Raw genomic sequence first — 16,355 nt, forward strand, 5'->3', positions numbered from 1 at the left:
ACGAGGCTTTCAACTCCCTGAAAGCACACCACGAGAAGAGCACCCGTTCGGCGAAAGTTTCCCTGTTGAAAAAGCTTTGCTCGCTGAACCTTACCGAGCGGGGCGATGTGGAGCATCATTTGCTCAAAATCGAGGAGCTCTTCGACCGATTGGCTGCTGCCGGAATGTCGCTAGACGAGGACACGAAAATTTGTATGCTTTTCCGGAGTCTTCCGGAATCGTATGACACGTTAGTGACGGCTCTGGACTGTTTGTCGGATAAAGAAATTTCGGTCGACCTCGTGCGGTCGAAAGTTCTGGACGAAAATCAGCGACGAGCGGAACGTGAAAGTGGTAGTGCGCCCAAGGGCGAGAAGGCGTTGCGTGCGGCGGGAGGTGGCAAAGGTCGCGGACCGCGACTCTGCCACTACTGCAAGAAGCCCGGACATCTGGTGGCGAACTGCTGGAAGAAGCAGAAGGAAGAGGATGACTCCGATAGTGAGGAAAAGAAGAAGGAAAAGGGAAGTGCCAAGGCAGTGCACAGTGATCAACAAGGAGTTGCTTTCGTGGCCAACACGATGAAGAGCAGTGCGTGGATCATCGACAGTGGGGCAAGTGCCCATATGTGCTACGACAAAAGTTTCTTCACCTCGATGAAGAAGTTTTCTGGAGGGTACATCACCCTGGCCAACGGGAAGAAGACGCAGATCCTCGGCGAAGGTGATGGCGTGCTGTTGGGTATTAACGGAGAAGAAAACGTGCAGCGAATCGATGTTTGTGATGTGAAATATGTGCCGGGGTTGGCAACCAACCTGATCTCTGTCGATCGTCTGGCTCAGAAGAATCTGAAAGTGCACTTTAACAGTCAAGGCTGTCGTATCATCGATTCGCAGAACAACGTTGTGGCGACCGGAGCTCACCACGACGGACTCTACCACCTGCGGTTGGCGGAGTCATCGTTGCTAGCAGCTGGCGGACACCTGGAAAACTGTCAGCACCAGTGGCACCGGCGCTTCGGACACCGCGATTGGGCGGCCATCGAGCGCATCAACAAGGAGGAGCTCGGCACCGGTGTGAAAGTGAGTGATTGTGGGCTGAAGCTGCAGTGCGAATGCTGCATGCAAGGAAAGGCAGCGCGCGCCCCGTTCCCAGCAGTCACTGAAAGAAAGTCGACCAAGGTACTGGACATTGTGCACACGGACGTGTGCGGACCCATCCAGACGGCCACTCCAAGTGGTAACAGGTATGTGATGCATATTATTGACGACTACAGCAGATTTACCGTGACGTACCTGATGAAGCACAAGTCAGAAGCTGCCCAAAACATTATTGACTATGTGCGTTGGGTCGAGAACATTTTCGGACGCAAGCCTGGTTCCGTTCGTTCAGACGGTGGGGGAGAGTTCGACAACAAAGAGCTGCGGAAGTTTTACAAGGCCGAAGGAATCAAACCGCAGTACACTACCCCGTACTCCCCCCAGTCCAACGGTGTGGCGGAACGGAAGAACAGGTCGATCACCGAGATGGCGACCTGTATGCTCTTGGACTCTGGACTCGAAAAGCGCTTCTGGGGTGAAGCGACCATGACAGCCACATACCTGCAGAACCGACTTCCGTCCAGATCGGTTGCCAAGACGCCCTACGAGTTGTGGTGGGGGCGCAAGCCGGACCTGAGCCGTGTCCGCGTTTTCGGAAGTGAGGCTTACGTGCACGTACCGAACGTCAAGAGGAGCAAGCTGGACGCCAAAGCGCGGAAGCTGACATTCGTTGGATACTCGGCGAATCACAAGGCCTACAGATTCGTCGACCTCGAAACTGACCAGATTACGATCAGCCGAGACGCCCGTTTCATAGAGCTTGGAAACGGAACATCGTCTGTGGAAGTATCCCTCGAGACCCGCAAGAAGAAGCCGAACGAGGACAAAGCCGAAGACACGCTCCTGTTGCGGCCTTTCAAGGAGGAGGAGTCCGAGGACGAGTTCGAGGACGAGTTCGAGGATGCGGAAGCTGACTCGACACTCACGGAGAAGCCCGGTCGACCAGTACGAGAGATCAAACAGCCAACATATCTGGAGGATTTCGTCGTGGGCATCGCGATGTGTGTTGTTGAAGAACCGGCCACCAAAGTGTGGCACGACGCGTTGGAGTTCAACGCTAGCCTGACGGAGGAGTTGTGCAAGCTACGGCACTTTCTAAGAACGGAGGTGCAACGCATTGAAGGAGTGTACAAGGTACCAACGAAGCAGATCGTCGAGGAGGTCCTGGTGGACTTCGAGAAGGAGTAGCAGCGCGAAGGGGTCAATCGCTGAGGAGGAGTGTTGAGTAATTCATCGACTGCCCCCTTGCTTTGACTCACCCCTCGACCGAGCGAGAGCGAGTGAGAGAGATTTACTGTGGTGCGAGAGCGCGTCACGGTTGCAGCAGGCGCAGGGACGCCATTCCAAACTTGACTTTCACCGCGTTCAGAACGTGAAGAATAAAGATTGTTGTTGTGTAGTTAAACCTCTCGAGTTAACTTTTATTTCCGTCCGATTCAGCCTCGGGTACCTGCCATTCTGCTCGTCATATATTACCCCAAACTCCCCTACATCTGGAAAGAAAAAAAATACAATATTACATCTTTTATGTCAGAAAAAATGTAGAACGATTTTTTTTCAATGATACAATACTGAATTGACCACATGACCCATTAGGGGGTAATATGGTTGTATGGAAAAAAATAAAGTTGTCCAAATTTAGCGAGCACAACAATTTTTCAGTTCCTTTTGGGGTCCTAAACAACTCCCCAAAGTTTGGGAACGATTGGTTTAGTCCTCGCTTTGCACAAAGCGATTTAATTTTCCATATAAATTTGTATGGGAAAACAATTTTTTTATTTTTATATTTATAAAATCCACCTTTCACGCTGTACTAAATCCGGATTCATACACTCAGCCAAAACAATCCATACCAGCCATAAGGATACCTTATAGATTTTTTCCATACACAAACCATATAGATTTTATAGGATCAATCAATGGATTTTTTTTCCATAAGATAACCTTATAGACGTAATGTATGATAAATAATTATTGTTGCTTTAAGCAAACTGTATATAATTTAAATATGAGAAACCTATAGTTTTTGGTAGATATATGGCAAACTTATGATTTTTCCCGAGATTTTTCCGCCTTTTAAATGCTACAAAATTTAATTAGCCAGATATTCAAAATTTATTTCAATCAAATTATATTATATTCGTCGTCTTAACAGCTTTCTTCAGGAGATTCTTATTTACGGCCGGTCAGCGTTCCGGAAACGCCCGCCGCGACTTGCAGAAGTGAAGACTGAACTTCGTGGCCAAAGTTGTCTTCCTAGCGGGTGATGCGTTCCGCGCCGGAGGACCGCCTTCGCAGACCTTCAACCTTCATCGGCTTTGTAGTCACGCTGTTGGGCATCGAGCGGTCAATGTCAGCGGTGCTGTTTCCGGCGTTTTCATCGACTGCCTGTCCGCAGCCCCGTGAGACAGGTTTCTGAAGAGGTGATCTCAGTAGATTTAGGGGCTTGAGATGCTTCCGATGACTGCAAAGAAATGAAAAATGACGGTAATTTGAAAGTTCTAAGCTAATTTGATCGAACTTACCGATTTGACGATCTACTTTTCCGCACTCTGCTGCTGTTGATCTTTCTTCCCCCAAACTTGAAGCTTATCTCGGGTGACACTGGTACCGGCGGCCGTGGACGCACTGACACCACCAGATTTGACTGTCGCATTTGCATACTGTTCCGGTTGGTCATGGGTTGAGCCGTCTGAAGTGTAAAGAAAACTTCCGGTGAACTTCCTTGTAAGGCTTGGTCAAGTAATGCCTTCCGCGCCGGACTAAAACCTTCCCTCGGTGGAAGGCGTTCGATTTCGGACACCACTTGACCGCCGGCCCGGGAACAGAAGATTTTCCCCGACGAACTTTCAACCGGTCCATTTCCAGGCGAGGTGTTCTTTTCTGAAAACTTGAAAACAAACCGAATTGAAAATTAAAATCAAACGAAGAACATAAAAACTGTTCAACAAACCTGAGATATGCTGGAGCCTGCTTTGCCAATTGTTTGATGTGCTCCACCATAGTACATTTACTGTTTATATGGTTTACCATATGACTTTTTCACATAGGCAGCATTAATGAATGTCATAAGTGAACCTTATAAATTAAATAAAATCATAAGCCATATGTTAAGCATATGAAATGTAAAAATGAGAATGTTTTCGACGTATATATGGTTTGCCATATGAATTTCAAAAGATATTGTGGATTTAGCTCGTAGCTGGATTTTCTGGCATCTTCTCACGGTCATTGGAAACGGTCGTGGATAGACCTAGGGGTTCCTAGTTAGAGTGAAAAAAATTCAATTTATAGAAAAATCATGGATTATAATTTTGCTTTTTCATCACTTCTCCGACCTCAGGAATAATTGTTTGAACATGTTCGCCATTTTTTTATTCGGTCGGAAAAATATTATTTTTCTTGAAAAAACTTTCATTTTTAATCACATGATCACCCCTAATTCTGGCTTGATGCCGCCATCATGCGACCGCGTGCTCCGTTTGTTTGTCAACAAAGCTGCAGCTGGATGGTGAGACGAAGTGAGGGGGGAAGAGATTTTGACATTTTTATGCCCGCATCTGGCCCGCCGCCTATTTCGTCGGTCACTGAGTCGCCGGTCGTTTCCAGTGACCGAGTCCAGCTAGGAACTGAACGCACAATATTTTGGCTGAGTGTATTCGGATGCTCCACTGAAAATATGCCACACTTTTTATTCAAGTGCCCAAACACTTGAATGATTGAATAAAGTCACATCGTAGATCTAATTGGTTTGTGTTTCAACATAAATCCAAACCACTATCAAATGCAAGTGTTTGGGCGGTTGACTTTTTGGTATTTTTTAACATGTTATTTTCATTCGGGTGGCTCAAGCTTTTCAAGTGTTTTGCTCATGAATTTGTCCCACCGTCTTGAACTGATAAGTGCATCATGCTGTTGATAAGGGAAACATCATTTGATCGTTGAAGCGTGTGACCGGTTGTGCTGATGGGATATTACGGTCCTGTTCAGCAACGGAGAAGGACAACCATGGGTGGTCTCTCATGCTCATGCTCATGCTCCCCGTCTTGAACTGATAAGTGCAGTGCTTCTGGAGACGCGCAGTCCTGTTTTTTCGCGATTATTTTCGTCTCTTTTGTGTGGCTGTTTGTGTGTAATGTTCCGTCAGTGCAAGCGGATGGTTGTGTTTGTGTGCAAAGTGCCCTTTCTTCATCATCGCTGGTTGGAAGGCAATTTGACGGTTGAGTTCGCTAGTTTTACCGCGTAAAATAATATTTTGATTCATCAAGAACGTTGTGTGGTGTGCGAGTCTTTTTTTTGTGTTGAAAAGACCTTCCCATCGAGGGGGACGTTACTCCTGCGTTCACCGAGCGATAAAGCTCCCTTCTCAAACCTTTGCAGCACTATCTTTGCTTTTCCGCTTTATGTTGCTTTAACTCGCGTTAACCGCGATAACTTGCTTTTTGGCTTACCTTTTGTTGCTTTCACGCATCAGACTGCTCGATTTTTTTGACAGCGAGAACTGTCAAACGCATATGACAGTTCTCGTTGTCAAATCAGTCGAGCAGTTTGTTTTGCAGGACCCGATCGTCTACCATCGGAATCCTAGACCGCATCCCGTCGCCGGAGAACTGCGACGACCAGGAGGAGGAGGAAGAACCTTATTTTTCACGATCTTCCACCTTCCTATCAAAGGTTAAGTATGTACTGGAACAAAATCACCAAAGCCGCCGTTATTTTATAGCCGTTTCGGGGAAGTTGGTTTGCACCCGGTGCAACGTCGTGATGGACCACACCCGGAAAGCCGGAAATCGATAAGCACTGGAAAGTTAAGAAGCAAGTTTCGTTGGTGGCGGAACGCGAAGAAGGCGGAGAGCACGGGTCTTGTGAGACGCGGGTCAGGCAGCATCCAGAAGGGACACTTAACTTTGATCCGGACAGCGGGGATTTGAGGTGTTCCTCGTACATCGTGATGATGGACCATACGCGGATACATTCTTCGATAGGCTCCTGTTGTCCAAGTCACACGCAATCATAGTGCAGAACCTGTCTCCAAGTGATACAATTCCGTGCTGCGGGTCAACAAGTTCAAGGAACGAAAAGTGGACCAGGACGATACTCCAAAACACAATCAACCCTCCTACAAGGTCAAACGATACCCACTCAAAACAACAGCATCCAACGCCATCTCAAACCTGGCTGAACACACTGATCCGGCTTCAGCGAGTTAGCAGCTTCCGGATGGAATGTGCGAGGAGAGAAAATCGTGAAATCATTTGATCATGTTTATATTTTTATCCTATGTTTCTATATATGTATACAGTGATGAAAGTTATGAATTAAATAAGGACAAATTTCAATAAGTTAATTGTTTTCATTTATTCTGCTCGATTTAATCCAAATTTTCCTTGTAGAATTCCGCGGCGCCCTTTTTATTCAACTCATTGCAATCCTTGATTTGTTGCGCCTCCAGCTTGTGCCGATCGTTTTCCGGAAGGCATTCCATATCCACGTTCACTTCTTTCTCATCCAGTGTTTCAATGTTTTCGGGGTCCGTTTCGCGTTCTCCGATTATGCTGCACTCATCGTCGTCACTGATCTTTTTCAGCATCAGGTACTCTTCGTTTAAACAGCTGAGCGTTACAAACGGAATCGTACTCTTTGTTGTCGGCGATCGTCGTCGGCAGCTGGAGCAGAGCGCGACCGAAAGCTTCCATGGCCATCGATTCCGTACCGGACACCTCTTTGAAGTTAGCGGCCAGCACGCGAAGAGCGGCGTGCAGCGAATGATCCGCTTCGTCGATGATCTGCTGCGTTGCCTCACGGATTATGACGGTACAGGCCTCTCCTAGGGGATCTCCGCTGAAGCACAGCGGGACGAACCTGGTCCGGGTTGTCACCTTGTCCGTCATCTTCTCCTTCTCGGCGACCTCCTCCTCAGCGCGGCAATATCCGCCATCGACTCCATTTCGATGCCAACCTCGTCGTCTTGGAAGCGACTCATGTCCACGAGGATCTTCGCCACCGGATTGTCTACGCAGACCGCCTTCAGAATCGTCGCCCCGTCGATGGTAACCTCAACCTGGCCGGCGCTGCTGCCGTGCGCCACCTGAATCATGTCCATGTCCATTCCCTTCGGGCCGAGTGTGCTCTTTATCAGGTCGCCGATGGCCCCCACAAACGAGGACAGCCGGACGATTTCGCCCTACTCCTCCTCGGCAAACGTTTCGGCGATTCGCTGGAGGAAGATCACAATCAAGGCAAAAGCTGGAGATAGCTCTTGATAAATGCAGCCAAGCACGTCGATTATTTGCCTACAAAAACAACAATAAGGATCACAATTAAAAGCTCTTAATCGCACTGCTAAAAAAACATTACCCGGAAACTTTTCTCCTCCTAGAGTTTGCGTCAGGATTCTCCGCCAGTCGTTTTAAGCTCTTGGTGCTAGAGCCGCAAATCACACCGAGAATAAGGTTAACTTTTCCGGTCGGCAAAACAGGGCAAAACGTGCGCCTTGTTCTGTGGAGGTAGAGCCGGCGTTCACACCGGAGAAAACTTTTCCGGCCGTCGACAAAAAAAAATAAATTTTTGCAATGTTTTTTTTTTCTTTCTGTCAAAACTGCTTGACAAAAACAAAAACAAATACCGAGTTGTCAAACATGACCAAAAACTGCTCGACAGCAAGGTTGCAAGATAAATTTCCCTGGTTCAAAAGTCGAGCAGACGCTGGTCGCTTTAAGCCGCTTTAACGCGCGTTAACTTGCGATAACTTGCTTTAAGGTGGCGTTATGTGAAAACTCGGCACGATGAGTAGCGTTGATGCTTTTCGAGCTCGTTTTTGTGCGTTTTAGTGTGTTATCGCGGAGTGACATTCCCCACGGCTGAAACAGCAGAGAACGGTCTTCAAGTTCAAAAAGCGCCAGCTCGAAGATCGAGATCGCGCAGAAATGGAGTAGCTGTTCCGGCAGAACGAGACGCGAAAGTTCTACGAGAATTTTAACCGGTCCCGCAAAGGCTATGCGCCGCAAGCCAACACTTGTCGGGACGCCGAGGGTAACCTTCTTATGGACAAAGGCGAGGTGTTGAACAGGTGGCAGCAGTTCTTCAACGAGCACCTCAACGGCGATGTAGCGCATGGAGACGGCTTTGAAGCCCAACTTGGATCGCCCGCTGCTGACCAACAGTTCTCGGCACCTGATCTGGAGACGGAGATACAGTCGACCGCGAACAGCTATGGCAGATCATGCACGAGAACGGATTTCTGGACAAACTGACTCGGCTGATCAAGGCTACCTTGGATCGTGTGATGTGTCACGTGCGAGTGGCAGGGGAGCTAGCGGACCCCTTCCAATCGTACCAAGGGTTACGACAAGGTGACGGCTTATCCAATGTGCTGTTTAACATCGGACTTGAGGGAGTTGTGCGAAGAGCGGGTATAGACACGAGAGGCACGATTTGCAACAGGACAGTCCAACTTCTTGCTTATGTGGATGACATTGACATTATAGCGAGAGACCTAGAGACGGTGAAAAGGGTTTACACCGCCATAAAGACGCAAGCAAGACGAATTGGATTGGCCATGAATACGACGAAAACAAAGTGCATTAAAGGGAGGGGCTCAAACGTGGGCTCAAAGGGCGTTGACCCCCCAAGACTCACCCCTTTAGCTGTGGATGGCGATGTGCTGGAGGAGGTGAGCGAATTCGTGTACTTGGGATCGCTGGTAACGGCCGACAACGACACCAGCTTAGAGATCCGGACTCGTATCCACTCCGCGAATCGCGCCTACTTTGGATTACGGAAAACCTTGACATCTGATCGAGTGCAACGCGCCACGAAGCTGGCCCTGTACAAGACACTGATTAGACCGGTTGCCCTCTATGGCCATGAGACCTGGACGCTGCGGCAAGAGGACGATCGAGCCCTTGGAGTTTTCGAACGGAAGGTGCTGCGAACGATCTACGGTGGAGTACGTACAGCTCAGAACGAGTGGCGAAGGCGCATGAACCACGAACTGCACGCGCTGCTGGGAGAACCGACCATCGTCACACTGGTGAGAATCAGGAGGCTCAGATGGGCCGGCCATGTCGCGAGGATGGACGAAGACCATCCTTTCAGGATGCTCTTCGTCCATCCTTTCAGGATGCTCTTCGACCGCGCGCGACCGGATGGCGGCACAGGCCGACGAGCAGGAGCACAGCGTGCACGATGGGGAAATCAGATCGAGGCGGACCTAAAAAAGATCTGCAACCTAGGAGACTGGCGAGCTGCAGCCCAGAACCGAGCAACATGGAACAACCTTCTTGATACAGCACGGGCACCGCGTATGGTGTTCTGAGCTGATTGGTATGTGGTATGTATGCGTCCTCAAAACTCGTCTAAAACGTGAATTTCGATAAAAAAAACACGTTTTAGACGAGTTTTGAACACGCTGTATCTTCTTTCAGGAGCAATGGGTCATTAGGGTGTACACTCAACCCCCGCCCAGTCACGACGTTCTAGCGGAATTCTTAGAGAGCTGGATATTCTTAGAGCATTCTAGCAGAAATGTTCCACCGTTCTAGCAGGATTCTAACAGAACCAGCTCTGCTAGAATATTTCGTGACTGGGCGGTGGTTGGTCACTTTTTCGTTTGACACTTTTTTAGTTTGTACCCCGTTGGTTGGTCAAAGTCAAACTAAAAAGTGACGAACTGTCACTTTTTACACGGCGCTCACGCACACTATCGAAACAAACGTTTAGTAGTGTGTGTGAACTCCGTGTAAGAAGGGTGTCAAACTAAGAAGTGACCCCGTTCGTTTGACAACAGTTGTTGTCAAACCAACAGGGTTTGAGTGTAATATGGTTGTATGAAAAAAAGTATAAAGTTGTCCAAATTTAGCCAGCACAGCAAATTTTTGGTTCCTTATAAGGTCCTTAACTGGGTGCTGAAAAGACAGAATGCGTATCGTGATTTTCGAAAGCTCCCCACTGCTCCCCACTAATACAACTGCACTACAGCTGTAAACATAAGCAAAGTAGAAGCACAGACAAACAGACGTGAAACTCTTTTCTATTCCATCGCCAACGAAAACGGTCAATTCAAATTCAAACAAGCAAAAAACATGGATGCCATAGTACCGCAACGAGACACGATCAAGAATGATGTCGCCACCGTACACTTTAACGTTTCTTGAATTGATTGGTTGTGTGTGTGAGCGCGGGATATTTCTGTTTATGCCGCTTGATTGCTGTTGCAGCAGAACAAAAAGCACGAGGTTTTGTGAAAATCAAAGGAAAAATTGCATAAGAACATCGTTTTGATCAAATTTGATTCAAATTTGCTATGAAATGATACAGGAGTTTTTGATAAACTAAAAGAACTGTTATTTTGGGAGATTTTTGAATCCACGTTGTTGTTTTTTGCATCATCAACTGCGAAAGCAAAATATTCCTATTGAGATTCTCGTTAATTTCGCCACTCCATTTAAAATAAACACAAAAGTTTTCTTTCCTAGCTCCTCCTTGTTCACTTTAGCCAAGGCCTTTTGACCTGCCTTTATCACCCTGTACAAATGATGGTTCATGTCTGTTCCGGACCACGGAGTGGAATCTGCTGCGGAACGCCGTACGAAAGAGGATACCACAATGCAATGTTTCTGGTGCAGCAACTGTTTAATTTGCATTCTTTGACGCCATCGCGTGGAACTTTGGCAGCATTTTTCCCGATAATTTGTCTGATTCAAAAAAAAAACTTACCATCGAACATAACAATGTTTCATTACATAAACAACATACAAACGTCATTTTTCTTTTGTACACGCTTAATCGGATAAGGGGAAGAGGGTACACTCTTATAGTGGTTTATTGAAACGATGAGGTTTCCGCAACAGGACTGCAGATCGCGCTAGTGTGCAGCCCAATTTTGAATTTTCTTGTGGGGACGATGGATTTTTTGAAAAAATCAACTAAGATTCACGTCTGTTTGTCTGTGCTATTTCCTAGGTTGTTCCCCTTGAAGACCTTGAATCTGAAGCAACCCATTCGCCTTGGCACCGTGGCTATTTTTTTTCACTGTAACATGAACTAATGATATTGCCACTCCGCTAAAACTAAATCGGAACCTCCAACCTTTTTACATGCCCACACCCGGCACAGCCAGTTGGATTAGCTTGGAAGATAACAATCACGCAACCTGCGATCAGTTTTATTCAATCTTACGCGACTTGCCCATCACACCGGTTCTCATCTTATTTCCTAAACAAAACTGCAGGTCACGGGACAGAACATGCTGCGGAATACAAGGTGGAATGTTATTATGATGGGAGTTTAGCAGGATTATTCAACTTTCCAGCCCCAAGGGGTAGGACACAGAGTAACTGAGTGACTCAATTTTACAAAATTACTCAATGTGGCTCAAAGTTACTCAATCTTCCTCATGATTTTTTTTCACCGAGTTGCGGAATTTGTGAAAAAACGTTGACCACTTTGATAGAAGAGCTTGTTTACAAATACATTAGAAATATTTTCACGCCACGATGCTGCTTCAGTCAGTCAACGAAACCGGGAACAAACTATTCCGCCCGACGACGACGTCGATTCCGCCTGTTACGGATTGTGCCGTGTTGATCGTCGCCGCCGGTACCGGTGAATTCGATACTGGTATTATCTAAATCCGGATGGCACGGAGATAACATGCTGGAACCGTACATCAAGATGTACTTGTTTCAAGCAGAGGCCATCAAGCGCAAGAGAGCCAGGCTGACGGCAAGTGCCCAACGGACCCCACGGACAAGCCCCTGCATCTGCCCCCCGGGAACGGAAACCGGTGTGAACAAGCCCGGTATCGCCATCGTCTTCACCCCGGTCAACCTGGCCGCTGAAGTCAAGTCCGTCCGCACAAAGAAGCCCTGATGGACAACGCCAAAAATGTGTCCGTCAAGGAACTGCGTCGTGGATACGTCGCCGGTGACTCGAAGAACTCACCGCCCAGGTCATCGGACTGAACCACCCCGGTCAGATCTCCAACGGATACACCCCAGTGCTGGATTGCCACACCGCTCACATTGCCTGCGAGTTCAGCGAGATCAAGGAGAAGGCCTTTCGTCTTCCCGGCAAGTCGAGATGGGCCCGAATCGCTGGCGGATCGGATCATGATCTTGCAGCAGGAGGTTTGAGCGTTTCCAAAAGCCAGCGAAGTGCCAGCACACGGAAATCGTAGTCGTCACGAAAATCTCTAAGAGTTGCTGTATCATCCGGTTGCATCCCTTCTAGATCTAGGAGAAGAAAATTGTCGTGGGACATGAGGGGGGCATCGTTTCTTATTTTACCAGAGACTAAGCGAATAATGCGTTTTTTTATTGTGTGTTTGTATATACTTATTTATTTTGCTCCAAAATCATACCTAGACCCCTGGCAGAGTGATGACATGAATCGTAGCGGTACCCTTCTGCACCTTGGCCTCGATGGCCTTCTTCTCACCCACGGTGACGGCTTCCTTCTTTGTGGCGTGCTTCTTTGCGGCAGCCTATGTTGCTCCGGCAGCTCCCTTCCTCTTGTGGACATCAGCTCCAGTGTCACTGGCGGCTTCTTTTTCAGCACCTTGCTGACAATCTCCAGGTTGCGTTTCTTCTCGCCCGGCAGCGCGCTTTTGCTTCCTTCACGCCGATTACGCGGTCCTTCGTTGGTCAGCTTCTCCTGGAACTCTCCGGTCGACGCCTTGGCGACGTTGGCAGCAGTCACCAGCTCTCATGCGGGCGATTTCGTTCATGGCATACCTGTCAATGCGCAAATATCGCTTCGTCCTTGTTGGGTTCCGCATTCTGGGGCACCTCTACCACCCAATCCTTCTCCTTTTCGGTCTTGAACCGAGGGGTGAGACACATGCCCTAATCAACTATAATATTCTTCTGATTGATTAAGAATTATTAGTTGGTTGATTAACTTTTCACTAATCGATTAGTGCATTCCCACCATACTAATTCATCTTGGCCTGTCGAACAGACGTCAGAAAACCAAAACAAACGTAAACGTTTTGCAAATTGAAGCCAACGAAAATAAATCTTAAACTTTATGTTCTCGCGGAAACTGACGAATCAACTACCGGCTGATGTGGAGCTGGAAACAGTAAAATTTCCACCGTCAGCGACATTCGGAGCTTGCACGCCAGACTAGGTATCTCCACGAAAAGGAAAGCAGCGGAAGCGAAATATGTCTTCGTCCGAAATTGCAGGAGGTTCAAATGTAGCCGGGAGGGTCTTTGGGATGTGGTTTTAGCCGTACGCGATTACGACGCCTCCACTTTGTACACGTATGACTTGTCGCCTTGTCGTTAAGAGCGATGAGCGCATTCAGCTGCAGCATGGTCCGGTTTTGAAGCGTTTCACTTAGCCGGAAGCAGATGGTTCTACATTTTCCGATGCTGATGTAAACGTTTCCTCACTCATATAAGTGAATTCCTTGTGGGACCATGTTCCGGGCGCGTACAACATCATCTTCGACGTAAAGATCAAAGCGTAGGGCGATGACCCAGAGTAGGAGTCAGTTCCGTAGATCGACTCCTTCCGCGATCGGATGAACTTCAACTAAACCACCTCACGTTTTAGAAGCGCTACGGAACCTGCTACTCGCTTGTTAATATTCCGAAATGAAGAACTGCGAGTTTCTGCTATAAGCACCGAGAACCTAGACTTTTCTGCTTCCCTGGGCCATTCTTGTCCCAAATCAACGGTAAAGAAGTGATTTGCCGTCGCAACATTGTGCTGGCCAGAGAGAAACACAACAGAATTTTAATTTTATTGAAATATCATAAAAAATACAACGTCCTGATATCGCTTCGGTTTACGATCCGTTTCCTGTATATATTCTCCTTAATCAGCTGAAGTTCAGACTCGGAACGCATCCACAGAATTCGCCAGCGGACATGAGACGCGTGTTACGGTTACCTCTCCTCGACCTTTGACTCCGGTCAGATCGTGCCTTCAAGCCCGGACGCCCACCGCGTTTTTTCTGGCGCCGGGTTTTTCCCCCATTGACCACGGGATTGCTACGAGAAGTCGCCCGAAGACACGTTCACCTCCTCCGCGGATAACCGGGAAAGGACTCGGGACTGATAGCGATGTTGTGAACGCCCTCGAACGCTAGATCGGCATCTTCCAGTGGGGTTTTCAGTATTATTACTCGGGTTTCCAAGCCAAACCTGGCCTGAGAGTTGGAGCACTTGTGGGACACCTTGCACTAGGAATAGTCGGTGTTCTTTCTGTGGAAAGAAAATCAGAATTAGTTCTTCGTTTCAGGTACCACCTTGAGTGCAAACTTTCGTAGCAATATCCGACTGATTGTCGGATCGATGCCGGACGGATCTGACAAAAGGCAGACGAGTTCGTTGCCATATATGCGTTGACACCGTGCAAGGTCGGCAAGTAATGCTGTTCCACGCCGTCATGGAGATCGAGGTTCACAATCTGGGTTGTTTGCTGGTCATCGACGACACCTTCGTGGCGAAGGTCGAGCTAGCGGATTTGGCCGCGCTGAACCGGGCCAGAAGTTTCCAGCAGGCGAAGATGGCGCTGCTAAGGCAACTATGCAACGTCCAAGTGCTGCTGGATTACGTTACGGTGAAACGCGAACACAGTCGAATCGAGCTGCTGCAACAAATAAACAGCCTGCGGAAGCAACCGGTCACGGTGGACGCCACCGAGATTTAAGGAATTGCTCAGAAATCGTCCGATCTGGGCTTTGTCAGCAACTTGGCAAAAATACAATCGTTTCGGAGGTGCTGCGAGAGCAGGCTCGAAATCTGTTCCAGGTCGAGTTGGCCACCGAGCGTCGAAACCATCGGTTGAAAAACTATCCGGCCGTGCTGGGTGATAACGCGACGTGCAAGTTGAACTCCACGCTGCTACTACGCTGTGCTAACGTGCTGGAATCGCCCGAGACCGCCCTGCTAGACAGGGCTCCGGAACGCCACAGGCTAAAAGGTCCCGCAGGGAACGCTGTTCCGAGTGGAGCCCAGCGCGGTGCAAATGTTTCACGATCTGGACAAGTCGCTGAAGGAGTTTTTCCGGCAGCCGTTGCAGAATCTTGAAGTCGAACGACTACACTGCTGGGGTCATTTCGGTTAATGCTATCTTCTTCTCGCTGTGTCGTGTTGTTTGGAAGAGGTGATTGTGGAACTCCTCGACGGGTACAGGTTGCTGGAGAGCGATTCCGAGGTATGGCCATCCGGTTACGGTTGGGGAATGTTTGCTGAAAACGGTTCTGTCCGATATCAGCAGAATCTTGACGAGCCAGCTTCTGAGGAAGAGTATAGAGAGTTATTTCAATGGAATTTATTTTTTTTTTAAACTTATGCAGTAAATCGAATTTTCGTAGAAACTGTCTCTTTCTACTTTTTCTTCCGAGCAAAATCATTTTTCAGCTGTCAGAATGACTTTTTTTCAAGAACCAAGATCATTTGCCGGAAGGTGGGAAACGACATGTCAAATCAGCGCTAATTAACTAACTAGTTGACAACAATCAGCGCTAATTGATTAGTGGTACAATAATTAATTAGCTGTGTCCTGCCCCTCGCCTTGAACCTTCTCGTCGTGGGCTCTTTTTCTGCTTTTGCAAAACCTCGTTAACGATGTCCATTTTGCCACAACGCATCTTACAGTTTTGAACGAAATTACTTGGAACCATCGGCACCGGCGGCACTCTCTTTGGAAACGGCTTCTTCGGGGCTGGCTTCTTGGCGGCGGCCTAAGTGTTCTTGGCCTTGGCGGTGGCAATAGCAGCCAATTTCGGCTAAAGCCGCCGTCGGAGCCTATTTGCAGCAGCGGCACCGTTTCCGGCAGCAGCAGCATTCATCCCTTTTTGGCCGGTTCGGTATTTGGGGCAGTGGCCAAGCCTTCTTGCCTCCCTCAACACCTTTCTGGCAGTCGGAAAAATTTACGCTCCCGCTGTTTTTGTGTTTAGCAAGTTGTCAGTGTCAGCGTTGAAATGTCAATGTCAAAATTTGTTACGTCGTTTGTGAAAATCATGGTGAAGATTGAGAAACTCTGAAAAACGTGCGTGGCTCAATGTTACTCAATTATATTAAAATTTTCTCAAAATCACTCACTGTCCTACCCCTTGTCCAGCCCATCTTTTGCGAATTTTCTGGGCATAGAATGAGAAAACAAAATCGACAGCAAACATAAACAAACACCTGTCAGTTTTCATTCGTACACGCTTAGAGGGAAAAATGGGTACACGCTTAATTTGGTTTATCGAAATGATGATGTTTTCGCAACAGGACTGCAGATAGCGCTAGTGTGCAGCCCAATTTCGAACTTTCTT

At 47.9% G+C, this 16,355-nt stretch overlaps 1 protein-coding gene and 2 pseudogenes across 4 annotated transcripts; 1 reads left to right on the plus strand and 2 right to left on the minus strand.

Moving 5' to 3' along the window:
- Positions 1-3,145: 3,145 nt before the first annotated feature.
- Positions 3,146-4,986, minus strand: LOC120425644 (uncharacterized). 4 transcript variants are annotated; one of them, XM_039590229.2, is made up of 4 exons: positions 4,030-4,986; positions 3,846-3,966; positions 3,602-3,768; positions 3,146-3,540 (listed from the first exon to the last, which is right to left on the minus strand). In XM_039590229.2, the coding sequence occupies exons 1-4, from the start codon at positions 4,107-4,109 to the stop codon at positions 3,333-3,335; spliced, it is 576 nt and encodes a 191-aa protein (XP_039446163.1). In that variant the 5' UTR covers positions 4,110-4,986; the 3' UTR covers positions 3,146-3,332. The 4 variants fall into 4 exon arrangements, with proteins under 4 accessions (XP_039446163.1, XP_039446164.1, XP_039446162.1 ...); XM_039590230.2 differs by having other exon boundaries at positions 3,150-3,540; positions 3,924-3,966; positions 4,030-4,985; XM_039590228.2 differs by having other exon boundaries at positions 3,150-3,540; positions 3,602-3,966; positions 4,030-4,985.
- A 161-nt stretch (positions 4,987-5,147) lies between these two features.
- Positions 5,148-7,515, minus strand: LOC120425617 (T-complex protein 1 subunit beta-like; annotated as a pseudogene).
- Positions 7,516-11,705: 4,190 nt separating this feature from the next.
- On the plus strand, positions 11,706-13,292 carry LOC120425616 (elongation factor 1-alpha-like; annotated as a pseudogene).
- Positions 13,293-16,355: the final 3,063 nt, after the last annotated feature.

This window comes from Culex pipiens, chromosome 1, assembly GCF_016801865.2.
Source record: "Culex pipiens pallens isolate TS chromosome 1, TS_CPP_V2, whole genome shotgun sequence".
Classification (NCBI taxonomy): domain Eukaryota; kingdom Metazoa; phylum Arthropoda; class Insecta; order Diptera; family Culicidae; genus Culex; species Culex pipiens.